This window comes from Bos mutus, chromosome 8 (assembly GCF_027580195.1).
Source record: "Bos mutus isolate GX-2022 chromosome 8, NWIPB_WYAK_1.1, whole genome shotgun sequence".
NCBI classification, from domain to species: Eukaryota; Metazoa; Chordata; class Mammalia; order Artiodactyla; family Bovidae; genus Bos; species Bos mutus.
The window spans coordinates 69,797,388-69,815,192 of record NC_091624.1 but is presented as its reverse complement, the minus strand read 5'-3'; the positions used below and the strand labels follow the sequence as shown (position 1 = coordinate 69,815,192).

The window sequence follows — 17,805 nt, the reverse complement described above, 5'->3', positions numbered from 1 at the left end:
GCACATGCTCCATAACATACTCAGTAAGGAATCGTGTTGCCCTCCTTAATTCCATTAATGGTAAGGACGGGGGCCTCTTCACTCCTTTTACCTTTCTTCTGTAGGATTCAAGACACACAACAGAACTATTTTATTTCTTCTTTTCCTACCATCTAGGTATTCTCTGAAATAATTTAATACTTTTTCCTTAATAGCTAATTTTTTTTTTTTTTTGGTAATCATTAAATGCCAGGTTCTATGGTACACATATGCAAACTTCAGAAAATTATATGAAGGAGCTATGATTTTCCCATTTCTATAACAAAGCTACAGGAAGGTTACACTAGGCACCCCAGGTCACAGAGCAAAATAGGTGGAGCTGGGATTTAAAAAAGCCTGGTTCATCAGATTCCAAGGTTTAGTCTCTTAACCATGATCCTATATGCCCTTGAGAGGCAGCGATCAAAGATACAGTTGCGTCAGTAAAGTTCCCTGCTCTATCTCTAACTTCCTAAAACAGCTGTGCCCTCCCCAGCCCTCACTGGGAGAATGAAGTCATTTCACAGTGTATACCTGTCCCAAAACATTACATGGTACACCTTAAGGATATACATCTTTTGTCAAAAATAAACATATTTTTAAAAAAGATTTATTGTCGTAGCTTTATGGATTTAAAAAACAAAAACAAAAAAGAATGGGACAAGAACCAAATCTTGATTCAGAAGAGCAGCCATATTTCTAAAACATCTATCTCTAAGCATTATCTCTAAGATAATGTGAACTGATGTGGGCTCCTTAGTATCGGTATGCCAGGTCCAATTCCCATGGTTACTTTCAATGTCTGCGTTAGATTTCAGAGCTAAACCTGTATATCAAAAGGTTAAAACTTGAGACTAGAATTTCCAGGCATCACAGTTTTAAGAACCAATCGAAACAAGTCTCTGTCACTTCTCAGCCTTTAGTATTTAGTATTTTAGATGATCCTCTGAGGACACTTTCTTCCATTAAACCAACCCTATTGAGTTTTGACCAAAGGGTACATATCAGATCCAATCGCTGTGAAAACAATCTAGCCCATTGATTTAAGAATAAAATAAAAAGTACATAAATTTATCAAAATTCATTTACTACGATCACATGTTTCCCCCAGACAATTCACAACTCTGATCACCATTAGTTAGTTCAGTACTTCCTCCTAAAGTGCTGAAGGACCTTGAATTTGGCAAAACCCAAATCCATTTGCTAGGGTCTTAGCTCTCCCTTGTGTATAAAAACGGAAATGCAGCTTGCTAGCCATTTTGCCCCAGTAAACTGACGATTCAATTTGAAAAGCTAAAAAATGCCACTTGGGAAAAGAAAAAGAAAATACAATTTTATGTCTTTTAAACAAAAAGCAAGGGAAGGTGATACAAAGTGACAAAACAAGAGAGGGGGGAAAATACTAAAGGTATTACGCACATCATACTGTAGACGCTGCTGAGGCTGAAGCTCAATACTTGGGCCACCTGATGTGAAGTCGACTGGAAAAGACCCAGGTGCTAGGAAAGACTGAAGGCAGGAGGAGAAGGGGACGACAGAGGATGCGGTGGTTGGATGGCATCACCGATTCAATGGACATGAGTCTGAGCAAACTCTAGGAGACAGTGAAGGACAGGGAAGCCTGTCGTACTGCAGTCCATGGAGTCGCAAAGAGTCAGACACAACTTGGCAACTGAGCAACAACAGCAATACCTTAGATGAAGGACCCTCCCAAACCTTGCCAGTATAGAATAAAGTCTTTGGGGAGAAAAGGACGTCTTACAGAATCTCTGATGTTCTCAGCTGTGATTATACCTAGGAGACCCCAGCTCCTAATTTCAGGCTGTATCACATCATACTTAATCCAGCCCCAACAGAGGAGACATTATTCTGTTTCAACGATTTCCTGAGAGAGAGGAAAAATTCTCTTCATATAAACCAGGAAATATTTTTTATTATTTCTCATTATATCTTTCAACAAAGTTTCAAATATCTTATTTAAAATCCCAACTTCTTTAAACTTTCTCAGTACTTTTTCCAGATCTTCGTGGCTAACTCTCGGTGGATTTCTCTGCCTTTTTCCCACGGAGGGTTTGGCAGAGGCTGCTTATAACGGAAAGCTGACTAACAGACCTCCTCCTTACTTGCACCCTGGTATAGCACAGCCTTTCAAGGCAGACAGGGAGACTCCACTAGGAGGTGTCACATTTTACTTCACTGATCTCCTCTACTATTTTATGGTTCAGGAGTCTCTTACTCTGTTATCTCCACTGCGCACTGTGGGAAGGGGAGACCCCACCAAAAATTCCTTTGGTGGTCAGTCCCTGGTGGCTCAGCGGTAAAGAATCCACCTGCCAATGCTGGAGACACAGGTTCAACCCCTGGGTTAGGAAGATCCCCTGAAGTAGGAAATGGCAACCCTCTCTAGTATTTTTGTCTGGGAAATCCCATGGACAGAAGGAGCCTGGAGAGCTACAGCTCGTGGGTTTGCAAAACAGTCAGACAGGACTTAGCACCTAAACACACATACAGACCTAACTATCGAGATGTCACTCTGGCACCAAAATTGTGGGAAACTCAAGCTCTTCTCTGGTGACAGACTGGTTGAGGGGAAAAAGATGTTCTGTGCTGCCTTTCCTTAAGGTCTGGAAATCCTAGGGCTTCTAAAACTAGCTGTCTCTCTTGGGAGACTGAAAGATCCGAGGATGTGAGTCTTAGCCCCGTTATTTAGATAACATGGTCTGGGGCCCGACAGTGCAGGGCACTGTAGGAACAGAGCTCATATCATCACCAGGAGCTTACAAAACCAAAAGAAACATCCTTACACTCATATGTAAGGACCACACCATAAGAAGAGACCCCACCAAGTAAGGAACCTTTTCAAATGACAGTTTCGAGGCATCAGATCCACTGTGAAACAAAAGCAGACTCCAAAGTTCCTTCCCTCTATCAGGCTGGCAATGAAATATTATACAGAGCACATCATTTAGACTGCATTCCAATTATCCTCAAGTGCTGCAGGGCACAAATCACTCACTCGGCAATTAAATAAATTCTGGGATGTCACTAAATGTTTAGGAAGGGAAGGATTCTGAAGTTGGCAGAAGGACCAAAGGAACAGGAAGAATAGGAAAGCCAGGCATTCCATCATTCACCCTCCGCCCACTGTTAAGCTTTACAGACACCCCAGTTTTATGGGGCTCCCGCCTCAGTCATGATTATGATACTAGGAACAGCACAGCCCGTGCATGTTAGAAACACCTGGCCCAACGGGCTCATCCGACGTCTGCCAATTTAGGTCTATGAATGCCTGCCCTCAAAGATGTTTTTCCAAGAAATTATCAACATGAGCCAATTATTGGTTATGTGGAAACACACACACACAATACAGTTGAGCACTGTTACCACTGTGGGTACTCCATGGGAAAGCTATAAAATGGTAATTGACATAATACTTTTAAAACCACATTAATATTCTCTTCCATACTTTCTCAAGGGATCATTCCTTGTTCAGGGGAGCCACCTATTGCCTTGAGTAGGATTAGGGCAAAGTTAATATGCAAAGACAAAAAAAGACAAAACACCACCACTGACTTCCACAACAGGACTTGTGGTCCTACCAGCAGACAGCAGTCTAAACCAGGCTGTTGGAGAGGAGTTTCTTCAATTCTGAAGGCTCTTTGCAATTAGGAGGGGAGACTGCTGAACAGGGATCCCCAGAACCGCTCTAGAATCCACAGTGAAGAGCACCACGGCCAGGCCATGTGTGTATGGGAAGTTGCAATGTGACAGGAAGGCAGGATAGGGAGCCTTTTGCCCAGGAGGAAAAGGGGGTTAAGAGGAAGAGAGGTAAGACATGAGCCCTGAGGACTTTGTTACCTGTAGTATAAGCCGCTGCGCCAGCTCCCTCCATAGGGAGGAGATTCCAATGATGACTCTGCACACGGAAGCTCTGTGGAGCTTGCTGGTTGGTGTGTACACTGCTGTGCCAGGAGGGGTGCCGTCTGGTTCCATGGGGTGAGGGCAGGGAAGCTGGGTACCCTCCCTGAGACCATCCTGTGTGCTACTTCATTTGGTTGGCCCTCCCAATTTGTATCCTTCATAACAAAGCTGTAACCACCAGAGGTACTTTCTAGATCCACTGTAGCAAATTACTGAACCCGAGAGAGTCATGAGAACCCCCTGAATTTAGAGTCAGTCGGTCAGTAGTGCAGGTGGCCCAGGGATCCCCGCAGTGCGGCTGGCCACCAGAGTAAGCCCGGTCTTACTGGGGACTGAGCCCTTTAACTTGTGGGGTCTAACTCCAGGTAGTTCAATACACCTAAGCTAGGGCAATACACCTAGCTAGGGCTGAATGGAATATTCACTCTTCAGGCCCCAAACCTGGTATATTTTGCGGGGGCAGTGCAGGGAACAAGAGGAATGAGGCAGCAAAGATGCCCAGAGGTAGATTTACTATGAAGGCCATGGAGTGTGGGCTTTAGGATTCTCACTTTACCAGCACCTCCCAAGGCTCCAGGAAGGTCCCTCACAGTGCATTCATATAGTCAGATACTTTGACAGATATTGCAAAAGTAAGGCATTTTTGTATCACTTGTTTTAAAGAGCTTCCTGACTCACCCAACTATCAAATTCTAGAAGCTTCAGGCTTGACAACTCCCTGGTGGTGAGACTGTGATTTTTTTTTTTTACAAAATGGGGCTGGACTCTCCTGGATGCTCCAGCACACTGGGAAGAAAGCAACTAAGAGCTTTCAGATTCCCAACTAGAGCGCAAAAGAGCTGAGAGCACTAAGAGACCAGAGAAGCAGAGCGTCTTCATGAGATTTCAGGAAAGCTGACCAATGGAGACTGGGTAGGACCCCAGACTTTAACAGCACATGTCATCACAGACACCAGAAGATGGGACTGGCTGCATGTCATGACCTCCAGCGACAGGACAGACTGGGAGTCCTGTGCTGAGCCCAGTAGAGACGCACAGGACAGGGCACCTGCCCCGGCGTCATGATAAAACCCCAGCATCTACCTTTATCCAGATGCCATCTTGGGAAGGAAGATGGCCAGGAACCCCTACAAGGGGAGAAAAACATCCCACGGGAGGCATGGATGTTGACCTGACTATCCCCTAAAGACGAAGTTCACTTGAGACTGCCTAACACCAAAGAAATTAAGGCTTCGTCAATGGAGACAGGAATTTCAAAACAACTTTAAAAACCTTAAAAAAAAAAAAGTCAAATTGAGCTTTGTTTGAAATTGTGATCCTCTTCACTTAAAATAACATGAATACAGAAAAATTTTTTAAATCTTCCAACTCAACAGATTGTCTAAAGGACACTGTGGGAATTTTTAGCATACTATGATTATAAAATAAAATTTGTTTGTGATGAAACCATAATAAAATTTTCAAAGAAAATGGCCGTAGCACTTCAATTCAACCTAAGTGTTCTGAGGCAGACACTGCAATCTTGTCACCAAAATCCTACCTTCCTGGGCTCACAGCCAGACCACAGTTCTCAGCCGCCCTTATAGCTAACGTGGTCCCAGGATGGCGTTCTAGCTAATGGGATGTGAGCGGAAGTCACGGAGGCCTATTCACTTAGAGTCCTTAGAACTCAGCACATACCACTCTCTGTGGTGTTCCCCGATTGGCTCAAGGGGATGGAGATGCTGAGGCTTGACAGAGTCCCTCCAGCCTCGATCCCTGAACAGCCCAGGGTGGAACGGTTGCTTCTACCAACCAGAAACACCCACCTTCAATTTTTACCTGAGAAATACAATTCTACTTACTCTTTTGGACAGGCCCCTGAATAGGGCAGGTTTAGGTCCATCTACTGCAGAGATGAACACTACCTGGGGCAATATTCTCACACATCAATCCTGGGCTATTTCATGTGGCAACCAATGAAATCAATGGGCCTTACTATTTGCACACGGAAGTCCAACCAAGATGCAGCATGTTAATCAATCGGGAAGGCAGGTATGTCAACAATGACCAAGAAAACTAGCAAGTTGGGTTCGAGCTGTTACGGAAGAATAGGCCAAGAAAAGTGAGAGTATGAGGAGAAATGTGATTAGTGTTTACTCGTGAAGGGATCAAAGGTGTGGTGGCAATTAAGCTGGGCCCTGGAGGATGAGGGAAGTGCCAAAGAAAGAGGAATGTAGGGAAGTTCATTCTAACGGCATTTGAGTCCTCAAATGTTTCGTCCAGTGGGAGGTGATGCTAAAAACAGAAAAAATATTGTTCTGTTCACCCGCAGGGAATAGGATCAGGACCAGCGAGCAGCAGCTATAAGGAAAGAGGATTCTGTTCAAAGGGAAGAAGAACTAACAGTTGGGGCTGACCACTGGAAGGGCTGTGCAGACAAAAGGCAGAGTGTCTCCTCTACGGATGGTCAGCCTCTTGGCACAGGTGCCGTGGAGGATGTGATTTAAGTGTAGGACAGGGAGCTGTTCCACTGAGCTGTCTTCCAACTCAGGGACTCTATGTATCTCCGATGCCTCTGCCAAGCCGGCTTTGCACAACATTTCCAGGAGGGAGAATTATTTTAGCCCTGTTACAGCATTTCTTATAGAACAGTCTTTGCCAAGTTCCCTTTCAAGGCTGCGTTGCTTAGGTTCACCCAGTGTGTTCAATCATCAGCCAGTGGAGAACATCTCTGCACATTAGGCCCACGAGAGCCCCTTGCATAAAATTTTATTATCAAGAAAGAGCTTAATAAGCTGATATTAAACAGGATGGCCGCTGGTGAACAAGTAAACAAACGATGGACGGTAAGCATCTGTTTGAACGCCGAGGCCATGCAGCATCCCGCGTTAATCGCACGGCCTGGTCAATGGCAAGTTATCAACTCACGCTGAATATGGAGACACAGTTTCCAAGAGATGGGATTACAAAAAGGCATATTACAATAAAGCTGCCCTGAGAACGGTTTTATCCTTCTTGGGTGACTTGGTATCTTGCGAGGCACCTTAAGGTGAAAATTATGAACATCAATTTCATAGCATAGTTTCGTAAAACAAACTAGTTTTCCATTTTTAGACATACATGTTCCTTTCATTCAGTTCAGTTCAGTCACTCAGTCGTGTCCGACTCTTTGTGACCCCATGAATCGTAGCACGCCAGGCCTCCCTGTCCATCACCAACTCCTAGAGTTCACTGAGACTCACGTCCATCGAGTCAGTGATGCCATCCAGCCATCTCATCCTCTGTTGTCCCCTTCTCCTCCTGCCCCCAATCCCTCCCAGCATCAGAGTCTTTTCCAATGAGTCAACTCTTCACATGAGGTGGCCAAAGTATTGGAGTTTCAGCTTTAGCATCATTCCTTCCAAAGAAATCCCAGGGCTGATCTCCTTCAGAATGGACCGGTTGGCAAAAGAATGTGAACCGAGTGAAGAAACACTAGACCAAAAAAAAAGGAAGTCTACAAGATACACAATACTACCCTAACATGACTGGTAAATTAGTAACTTTCCACTTTCTTCTTATAAGTTTATCACTTCATCTTCAGAAGCGTTCATGGAGTTTCTACCGTGTGGCAGCACAGCGCTCATCGCGAGTGGTATAAACTGAAGAAGAGAAAAAATGAGGTATTCTAACCTTGAAAACTTTCTAGGATTCATAACGCTATTTACTTGAAGAGCATTTTCCATTGATTATTTAAAAAAGGATACATTCAGCTACCTTCTTGCCCAATAAACAAGATTATTTTGCTTGTAGTGTCTGGAAATTATACATTTATAAGACAGACTTTAAAATGCTGGCCTAGGTTCTTGTCTCATTTCCTATAATAATATCCAGGTAGTTAATTTATTGCTCACATAAAAGAGAATGGGAAAAGAATTTCCCCTAGCTCAGAAATGAGTATTAAGCAAAAACTCTTCCCATTAGCGAATGGATCTTAATTATGCAACTACAACCTCACAACAGTGAAACAAAAGAAACTCACAAAACCATACTCTGAGGCCACTGGAATGCCTGGATGTGACAGTAAAACCACCACACAAAAGTTACATTTCACATGTCACAGTTCACCCATAGAGATAAGCCATGCTTTCCTTGTCCCTTTCTTCTCAGGATACCACAGACGTCAATCTTTTCAAAATTCAGATCATTCTCTCTCATCATACGACAGCCTGAGTAAATCACCTCTCAAGTGGGGCCGAGACCTGTCTGCCTGTGTTATCCAATCTCAAAACTCTTCCTCCATGGCCCTCCCACCCACCTACCTACTTACAGCCTGGGTCCTAAAATCCACGTTTTACAAAGCTTGGGAACCGCATTCCCTTCTGATAAAATGAACAACTCACAAAAACAGCTTCTATTTTGTTTGGTTTTCACCCAACCATGCTTACTATTTCCAGCACGCATTTACCGGCCCTGCCTGGAATGCACATCCCAGCCTGTTCTGTCTGCCTTGGTTCTAAGTCTGTGCCCAAAAACGAAAGTGCGGCTAAACCTTCAAAGGGAACAGTCATGCTCACCTGGGCATTCACACACGTGGCTCCTAGGAGCAGTTTGATATTTCTGTGCTCAAACAGTCTGAGATCACAGACCTCAGTCAAAACGAGGAATCGACATTTTCCAAAGCAGGGAAACAAAAAACAATCCAAACTATAGAATACCATTTCCAAGCGTCAGTGACCCAAGTCCCAGGCCCAGGCTGCATCTGCAAGGGACGGATCAGATCAAGCCAACACCAAGCTCCCAATGCATCAGCATTCACTGATTCTGTTGTTTCTAGCCAGCTGTGCGACCTTGCAGAGTCACCTAACCTCTCTGGACCTCAGCAAAACCAAGACAGTACAAAGGCACCTTCCAGTGCTAATGTTATGTGCGTCTAGGAAACCGCAATGTAGTCAGAAGAGACTGCTGTCCTGAATTCTCTCAGCAAGACCTGCAAAAGTGAAACTCTGATTAAAGAACATAAAATGAGGGGGAACAACGAAAAAGACTTCAAAAGCCCACTTCCACATTTTGATTCTAACTCCAAGTGAGGCATGACCAGGCAATCACAAGTCATAAAACATTAGCGGGTCTCATAGCTCTCATAATCCTATGTTTCCAGTGACCAATTCTGCTCTCGCAAAACAACTCCTCATTATCTTCCAATGAATTGCAGAATGACTCCGCTGCAAGAGCAAAATGACTTTTCTGTGTTCAAGAGCCCCTTCTCTTCATAGGGGCAACCAGTCCACCTCAAACGGGTCCAGCCACAGGCCTCTGATTTCACCGAGCCAACAACGCCCCACAGAGCAGGAAGTCGAGAAAGTCACACCTACCCTCAGCCACTGCTTCTCCGTGAGGGCATCACTGTAGTCCACATCCCGCCGCTGGCGAGACCCCCTCCCAAAGATCTTCTCCTCCTCCTCTTCACACGTCAGCCGTTCCACCTCAGCGTCATCTTTAATAATCCACGAGGGCAGCTCGTCTTCCTCCATCAGGCGGGGCTTGCGTTTCGGGTTCCGGGCATCCTCTCTCCGCCGGTCCATGTCCATGCGCTGGAAGGATGAACAGAAGTCTCACCAAAAGGCAAGGGGATTCTGTACAGTGTAGACTTAGCAACAGGTAAGTCTCTTTGCAAGTCACCTCCTATGGCTCAGGGCCCCTTCGGCATCCCCCACGGAGCTTCTGTGCTCTGACTTGTTCTAGCTCATCCCTAAGGCCAAAATCTCTTCCCTTCCCCTGTACCCATCTTTGAAATTTATTTAAGTACTTAAAAAAATACTCCTTAAAAAATTCCTTTTCTTAGTTTATGTGGGTGCAAAAGCTCCCCCTTAAGTAACACTGAGAAAATTCAAATTGGGGGTGTATTTTAAAAATATAACAGCAGAAATTGATATAATATTATTATAAATCAACTATTTCAATTTTTTAAAAATGAGTTAAAAATATGAGCCCTGGTGATACAACTCATTGCTGCACTGGTGTAAAAGTATTCTTCAGGAATATAAAATAGAAAGTTCATTAAGAAAATTTCCTGTACCTCAACAGGGCTCATGCTTTTAATCAGACAACCAGGAAGAGTTAGTCATCAAGTGTCACTATAAAATAGCCACCCTCAGTTGGACCTGGACATGTGAGCACATAACTGGTTTATTAGTCAGTCAGTCGTGAATGTCTTCAATTTTCAGTGTACCCTGGGCTCTGGCAGAGGAATGTCCCTCAGTTCTTCAAGTTTCAAAAAGTTTAGCTCTTATGAAAATATTATGCCACAGAGTGACAGATGTCAAAGGAAATCTCATCTCAACTGATGTAAGTGAAGTGGCTTCCTTTCAACAGTCTTCAAAATGCCTATATCCCCAGGTCCTATTTTCCTTTTTAAAAATCCAGTGCACTAGTAAATAAAGTGCCATGTATTTGCCTTTAACCTATAACTAAAGAATGTGATGGTTAAAAAAAGCAAAACCTCCACTGAATTGCTGTATACATTCGTTATGTGTGTCTATCACTGGCGAGACCATTTCTACAACAAACAGACCATTAACCATTAAATGATTTACCTTTTCCCTTTTCCTTCAGCTCTACTGTACTGAAATGAGAATTCAATATTAATTTTTTCTTAAGTGCTAAAACTGGTAACAGGATATAAAAGAAATTTCTGTTCAAGTCCAAACGGGATCTCTAGAATCTATTTAAAGTTCAGAGTTCCTTAAACTAGGCTTCAGCATTTTTGGAAATCATTAACTTCCCAAGATGGGCTGGGCTTGGAGCATGGCGGAGTCCCATCGGTAGATAAATGTGGCCGTCCTGTTCTGTCATCTGCTATAGTTAGCTGGAGAGGTTGCTCTTAATCCTGCCTCTTAATGCTCTGGTATCAGAAACGGGATCCAACAAACCTTTGGAATCAGCACACAGAGGATGCTTAGTTAACAGTGCAATCTAAACAGGGGCCTCTCAAGGTCATTTCCTAATAGTTATTAGATAGTATTCAAGAAAAATCATTTTTTGTTAAGGCACTGTACGGAGACAGCAAAACATCACCACTTCAGTTTTTGGTTATATGATTAGCATTTCCCATACCAATGACTTATGCCATGCTGCTGCTGCTGAATCACTTCAGTCGTGTCCGACTCTGTGCGATCCCATAGACGGCAGCCCACCAGGTTCCCCTGTCCCTGGGATTCTCCAGGCAAGAACACTGGAGTGGGTTGCCATTTCCTTCTCCAGTGCATGAAAGTGAAAAGTGAAAGTTAAGTCGCTCAGTCGTGTCCGACCCTCAGCGACCCCATGGACTGCAGCCTACCAGGCTCCTCCATCCATGGGATTTTCCAGGCAAGAGTACTGGAGTGGGGTGCCATTGCCTTCTCCGTTATGCCATGCACTAGTCCACAAATGAGAAAATAATTCTCTTCTAATATAAAAGAAAATAAATTGCACTGCTTTTTTTTTCTTGTAGAAAGAATGCAAAAAAATTTTTTGATGAAATTTTTAATAAGATTAAAGTTCTTATGACTGTAACTCTTCCCAAAGATTTCTACTTACAGAAGACAAGTACAAAATCTGAAGTTCATATGCAAGTAAGATTAATTTATCATTTAGCTATTACATGAATATGTTTTGTCTTAACACCCAATAACCTTATGCTAATGTGTATGATTATTTTTAAGGGGAAATAATAATGCCTCTGTAGGGAACAGAGCAGCTTAAAAGCTTCCTAAAGCTTTTAAAATGTTAGTATGTAGGCACAACGTTTCAGACATGAATCTTGGCCTGTCAAAAATCTCTTTTAGTTAAAATTCATAGGTAATCAGTATAAGAGATAACTTTCTGAAGTCAGTTTTGGAACGAGACAACAAGAAAAAATATTCAAAATAAAGGTTTTATTTTAAAGAGATTATCTGCATAAAGTATATTATTTAACTACAGTGCCTAGGATACAAAAATCAAGTAATATGTCTGTATTACTATATGGTCTTCCCTGGTGGCTCAGACAGTAAAGAATCCGCCTGCAATGAGGGAGACCTGGATTTGATCCCTGAGTTGGGAAGATCCCCTGGAGGAGGGCATAGCAACACACTCCAGTATTCTTGCCTGGAGAATCCCCATGGACAGAGGAGCCTGGCAGAGCTAACTTAAAAAAAAAAAATAGTGGATCAAGAGTTTAAAATTTTGAATTCCAAATCTAGCTCACATTCCATTCTTGTTTCTCACTGCAGTTTTTAATCTGAACTGGCAAGGATTCAATTTGATTTCCTGCCCCCTGGTGGAGGTGCTAATGAATAGTGAATTGGCCAAAGGCAGCAGGCTGATTAAAAGACTTTAAAAAACCAACACAAGGCAAACCAAACCAAAGCAAAGCAAACCAAAAATCTGTATTATCCAAAAATGAGAAGTCAACCTTTAAGAAACCAGCACATGTTGACAAAATGAAAATGCCCACAGAAAAGCCTTCCATAGCCAGCTTCACCTGTTCCCAGTTAAAAGAAGGCTGAGCCTTGGCCAGACATCCAATCTTTTTTCTTTTTTCCGAGGCTTTCAATTTTTACAAATACCCAGCCAGAAAGGCAGAAAAGAGAAGTACTCCTTTTCCCTTATCTCCCGGCTGCTGATGGAAACCTCCATCTCTGGGCCTAATCTGATTTGAATAATGGCAGATAGCTTATCCTTTCCAAGGGCCTCAAGAGTGTCTGAGGCTATAGCGGTACTGAATTATTGCCAATCAGTGATCAGCCAAGGAAGCTGAAGGCCTCTTGCCTCGGTGTTCCCCAGTCATCTACATTTTCCTAAGTGTATCTCTAATCTCCCCAAACAGAGAATACTCTACAAAGGTGGTGATCGGCAGTCTGAGTTAAGAAATTTAGGTTTTATGAACACCCTGTGTTGACCATGCTGGTAAAGTCTTCTTTCTGTCATTTTTCTTCAAAGTGGCCTTACTATGGGTAGGATCGTTCATTTTATAGGGCAGGGGGAGAGTGAGCATCCCAGGGTAGGAGCTAGTCCTGTGGCTACCTAAAAATTTCCTGAGAAAGAATTAACTGTCCTTTATCTTGAATCATGGTGTGTGAGCACAATCATTGTTCCCAAGACAAAAGTCACAAAAATAACGTAAGCTTTCACACAGCTGGGACTCCCTTCTCAGACTGTCTAGGCTGAAGAGGTGGAAATTGCAAACTCTGTGGGTCATATTTGGCCCAGGGTCATATTTTACTTGGCTTGAAGTGTTAAAGTATAATAAAAAAAATCTAATTTAGTTGCAAACATCTTGCAATCCAGAGAGTGAATACAAAAACCTCACTTTTTAGTTTCTCTTGAAAAGCTGGAATTTCTGACTACATGGGACGTTCAGCTCTGTCTCCCTGAGACAAAACAACTCCCTTTGTTCACCCTTCACCACCATCCACTCACCCCTGTCCACATGCTTCCCTCATGCCCCTCTGTCTGAGACCTGGGGGCTTCAAATTTGGGGGCTTTGATTGGGGGTTCCCCAGCATTTATTCGCTCACTCCACAGACAGGCTAAATGTTAGGAAGATCAAAAGATTAAACACATTGAGCGGAGCCTTTTTAGGTCCTGACCTATGCTGACATCCTCATGAGGCCTGAAATTTTGCAAATATTTATTAAGCATCTATTATGTGCCAGTAACTGGTCTGAGCACTGGGGATACAGAGGTAAATAAGATAGCTATAGTTAATGCCTTAAGAATACAATCAAATATGATGTCTGAGGGCCTCACTCACTAGCCAAGAGCCTTGCTTCCTTCCCTACTGACCTTGTGGCAGACATACATCAAATTCAGGTTTTGGCAAGATTACAGATGATTATGTATCCTGGAAAGTCAATGTTGAAACATCATGGACATTAAATTTTCAAATGTCAAGGTTCTTTGCATCTGTGTTATACCAGTGAAAGGAAACCAATTTAGATCTTTAAGGGAAAGCTATACCTTGATGCAGACCTAGAAGGTTGCTTCCCAGAACCTGCCTGCCAATACAGGAGATGAGAGACATGGGTTTGATCCTGGGGTCAGGCAGATCCCCTGGAGGAGGGCATGGCAACCCACTCCAGTATTCTTTTTTTTTTTCCACTCCAGTATTCTTGCCTGGAGAATCCATGGACAGAGGAGCCTGGTGGGCTAAGGTCCACAGGGTCGCAAAGAGTCGGATATGACTGAACCAATTTAGCATGCACACCTTGAATCTTACCTAGAAGGTTGCTTAGGGAGGCTCTCTTCAACAGGAAGAAAAGGAAGGAGGTCATCTCAGTTCCTGTCCTCCTACTGTCCCCCTGCCCCCTCCAGGGAACATATTTGTTTGGAGCCCTAAGGAGACAGCTAGGGAATAGCTGTGAACTCTGCCTGGAGGAGCAGGGCAGGTTCCCTGAAGGATGCCTCCCAGCATTAGAAATGAGCTGGAAGCGGGGGTGTGTCTGTGGTAAGCTGGGGACCACACTGCCTGTCCTGAGGGTTCAGCTGCTACTCAGCCCTAGCCAAATGCTTCCATCAGAGGTGGGCCTGGTATTACGGCCCATGCTCATTTTCAAGGGAAGCCAGAAATCAGGATTCTTTTTTGTGTTGGCAACAGACTTCAAATTTTTAAAAAACACAGCATGAGCCAAACAAAATATGTCTGCAGGCTAAATCCAGCTAGTTTGCAGCCTCTGAACTGAAGGAAAAGGCTCAGGCTTTACAAATGAAATTTGGCCAGGGCACACAGGCCCCAGACATCGTGCATTTAACAGAAGGCAGCGGGGAGGGAATGAGGCATTTGTTTCCATGCTTTTCTGTAACATTACCATAAAAAGATCAAATTCCTCCTCTCGTCGAGCAATCATTTGGTTCAGAGTCTCGTCGTCGGGCACTTCATCTTCTTCCTGGGATTAAGAACAGAACAGAAGAGAATGAGTTAGCAGGCTTCCAGGAGAGAGGTTGGACAACTGGGGTGAGGTACCAATGACTAAGGTGAATCTCCAGAGGTGATTCTCCAGACCAATGGGACCCCATTTCAAGCCAGAAAGAAAACAGAAGGGTCACTTGCCATAAGTATTTTGCAAGCAATTCAAAGCATCTTTCCAGAGCAAAAACTGTTTAGGCAGGAAACAGTACACTCTAAGAAATACCAGTTCTTTTGAGGGTGGGAGGGGGTGTACCTTGATTCCCTTAATTTAATTTTATTTTTTTGGCCATACAGCACAGGATGCGGGATCTTAGTTCCCTGACCAGGGATCAAACCCATGCTCCCTGCATTTGGAGTATGGAGTTTTAACCACTGGCCCACCAGGGAAGTCCCTTGATTTCCTTACTTTTAAAACAGGTTACTTACTGTCTCCCTGCCTCAATGACCTCATCTGTAAAATGGGCATGACATTTACTCCACAGAGTAGATGTAGGATTTAAATAAGGAAATCCCCATGAGAATGGGTCTAGCATTAATTCTTTTAATTCCATTAACCTTATGCGCGATATAAATGCTTATCTTCAAAGCTTTATGAAGAACACGAGTATGTGAAACTTAGTGATAAGACACAAAGCAAGACCACAAAAATCACATGGATATATGTGTCAAATACATAGCCTTTAAAATATGTTTAATCAATGTATTTCAGTGGGCACTATTATGCAACTGTTACAGCTGTGGTTGTGACAACTCAAAAGGTATCAATAACAAGCCCCCCACAAAACTCTTCTTAATGAAAATAATTTAAATGAGGTAGAGAAAGCAATTAACCAAGGCCTCACATTTTCATTTTATAATATGTTAGACCAAGGCACATTACATATCTGAAAATTCCTCAGAAACCAACAGTTCTAAAAGTTTTTAGAAATGTTATTCTATAAATTTCACACTTAAAAGATTCCAGAGGTTAGGTAAATACTACAAAGCTTACAATCCAAAATGCTTTTTATTATATGCTGAGTGAGCTTGTTAAAAATCAAATGGGGAATTTCAGTGTATTAGCAGAGGGAAGAAAGGGAAGCCCAGAACTTCAAACATCCAGTTTCCCAAGTCATATTGATACATTCAAAATGAGGCAACTTGTTCCAGAAAGAGTATGAGTGTCCTAGCAGCTTAAAGGAGATGCCTCTGTCCCAAGACAATGCCTGGTGCACTGTGTCAGAAATGAATGCAGGTCAGTAACGTAAAAACTGATGACTCAAGATAAAATTACTTGTGAAAAACTTATGCTAGTTCATCTCTTGATGGAAGGCAATTTGTCTAAATACATTATTATATTTCATCTGACAAAGAAATAGACTAGTTAGAGTGGGCTGTGACTGCAAGATACAAAGAATTTGGTTAGTATATCCTCTGGTGAAAAGATGTCCGGCTTTGTCCACCCTATTCCTAGGATCATGTTATCCCCTCATAGCCTATATAGTGTCAGGTTGGACTTCTCCCAAGCCCAAGATGAAAAGATGCTCTTGTAAACTGGCAAGAAGCCTGGCTTTCACAGAGCACACACTGGCTGGCAAGTGGGCAATACATCTGCTTGGTTTCCTTATGGCCTAGTGAGTGCTCCATGATCCATCAACCACGGTGATAGCTGCTGCAGATACTCAGGATCAGAGACCCTGACTGCAGGCGATCAGGGTCCACAAACATCTTCACATCAGGACACGTGCTATCCAGAAAATGGTAACATTTGTCTGACACACAGACAGCCTGGAAGGGGTGTGGAGCCCCAGCAAGTCTGCTCAGTTAGAAGCAACTGGAATCAGATTCCACTGAAGACTCCACCTGGTGGCCCTCAGACCTTTGGTCCTGTCCACAACATCCATGAGCATATTTGGTCCCTGCCAAGTGGTTCTGGACAAATATCAAAGAGCTTTTGGTGTGGACCAAATGTCTTATAGATTAAATGTCTTAACGGATGTTTTGGATAGGACCAAATGTCCTGCAAGGGCCCTGAGGACTAGGAGAGGTCAACATCTCCCTGAGGTCTCAGAAGGTTGCAAAGTTACAGGCAACACTAGATTCCAGCTAACACAGGTCGGGGTTATTTCCACAAGGCCTACATAAAACAAAACAAGCAAAAATGTCATGGAGACGCCTAGCTGAATATCAACTCTGCATATTATTTTATTTTTTTAATTTCCAACTGTGTAAAAAATAAAAAATAAATCACCTGACAACCTGATTCTAAATCTGTATCAAATATTCAATTTTGAGAATCAAATCTGTATCAAACATTCAATTCCTAGAATCAAATGTAGCAAATTACTTAAGATCAAAATTTTAAAAATATGAGTGAATGTATGTACATATGCATTTTCATCATTTTAGTGAAATCTAACATATAACTAATCAAATATATAAGACTGACAAGTGAAGAGGCATAACAGAAAAGTGCTCTTCAATTTGCAAAAAGATTCATTTCAGGATTCTTTTAAATATCAAGAACTACTTCACATTTCAACTTATTTCAGAAAAAAAAGTAAATGAGGTTTTTGAAAGAATCTGGCTTATAATTTATAGAAGATTTAAAAAACATTCTACTTAAGGCAAAATCAAACTATAGTTGACCTTGAACAACTGTGACTAGTCCATGCATATATTATAGGGGACCCTTTGGACCCATGATTCCTCTGCATCCCCAGATTCAACCAACTACAGATGCATGTAGTGCTGTATTATTTAGTATGGAAAACATCTGCATGTAAGTGGACCCACACAGTTCAAACTGTGTTGTTTAAAGGTTAACTGTATATCTAATATATGCAATGAAAATAGTATTCCACATGAATATGTAAGACCAACCCATTTTTCCATTTATAAACATGGGCACACCAAACCAAATCTGTCCATCCCAAGTTAATCTTGTGATAAGGACTGATGCTGGTATTTTGTATTGTCTTATAGATTACGTACTA

At 42.6% G+C, this 17,805-nt stretch overlaps 1 protein-coding gene across 5 annotated transcripts in view; it reads right to left on the bottom strand.

The window, feature by feature from the left end:
• The window catches only part of SMARCA2 (SWI/SNF related BAF chromatin remodeling complex subunit ATPase 2), a 180,041-nt gene that overhangs the window by 55,696 nt on the left and 106,540 nt on the right, over window positions 1-17,805 (bottom strand). For 4 of the 5 annotated variants that reach the window (XM_070375823.1, XM_070375824.1, XM_070375822.1 and 1 more), the window contains exons 26-27: window positions 14,730-14,807; window positions 9,276-9,494 (exon numbers count right to left, since the gene is read on the bottom strand). In XM_070375823.1, the coding sequence (XP_070231924.1) occupies window positions 9,276-9,494; window positions 14,730-14,807 (297 nt within the window). Of the gene's footprint in view, window positions 1-7,240; window positions 7,563-9,275; window positions 9,495-14,729; window positions 14,808-17,805 lie in introns of those variants that run through there. The other variant, XM_070375826.1, reaches the window with a different exon arrangement.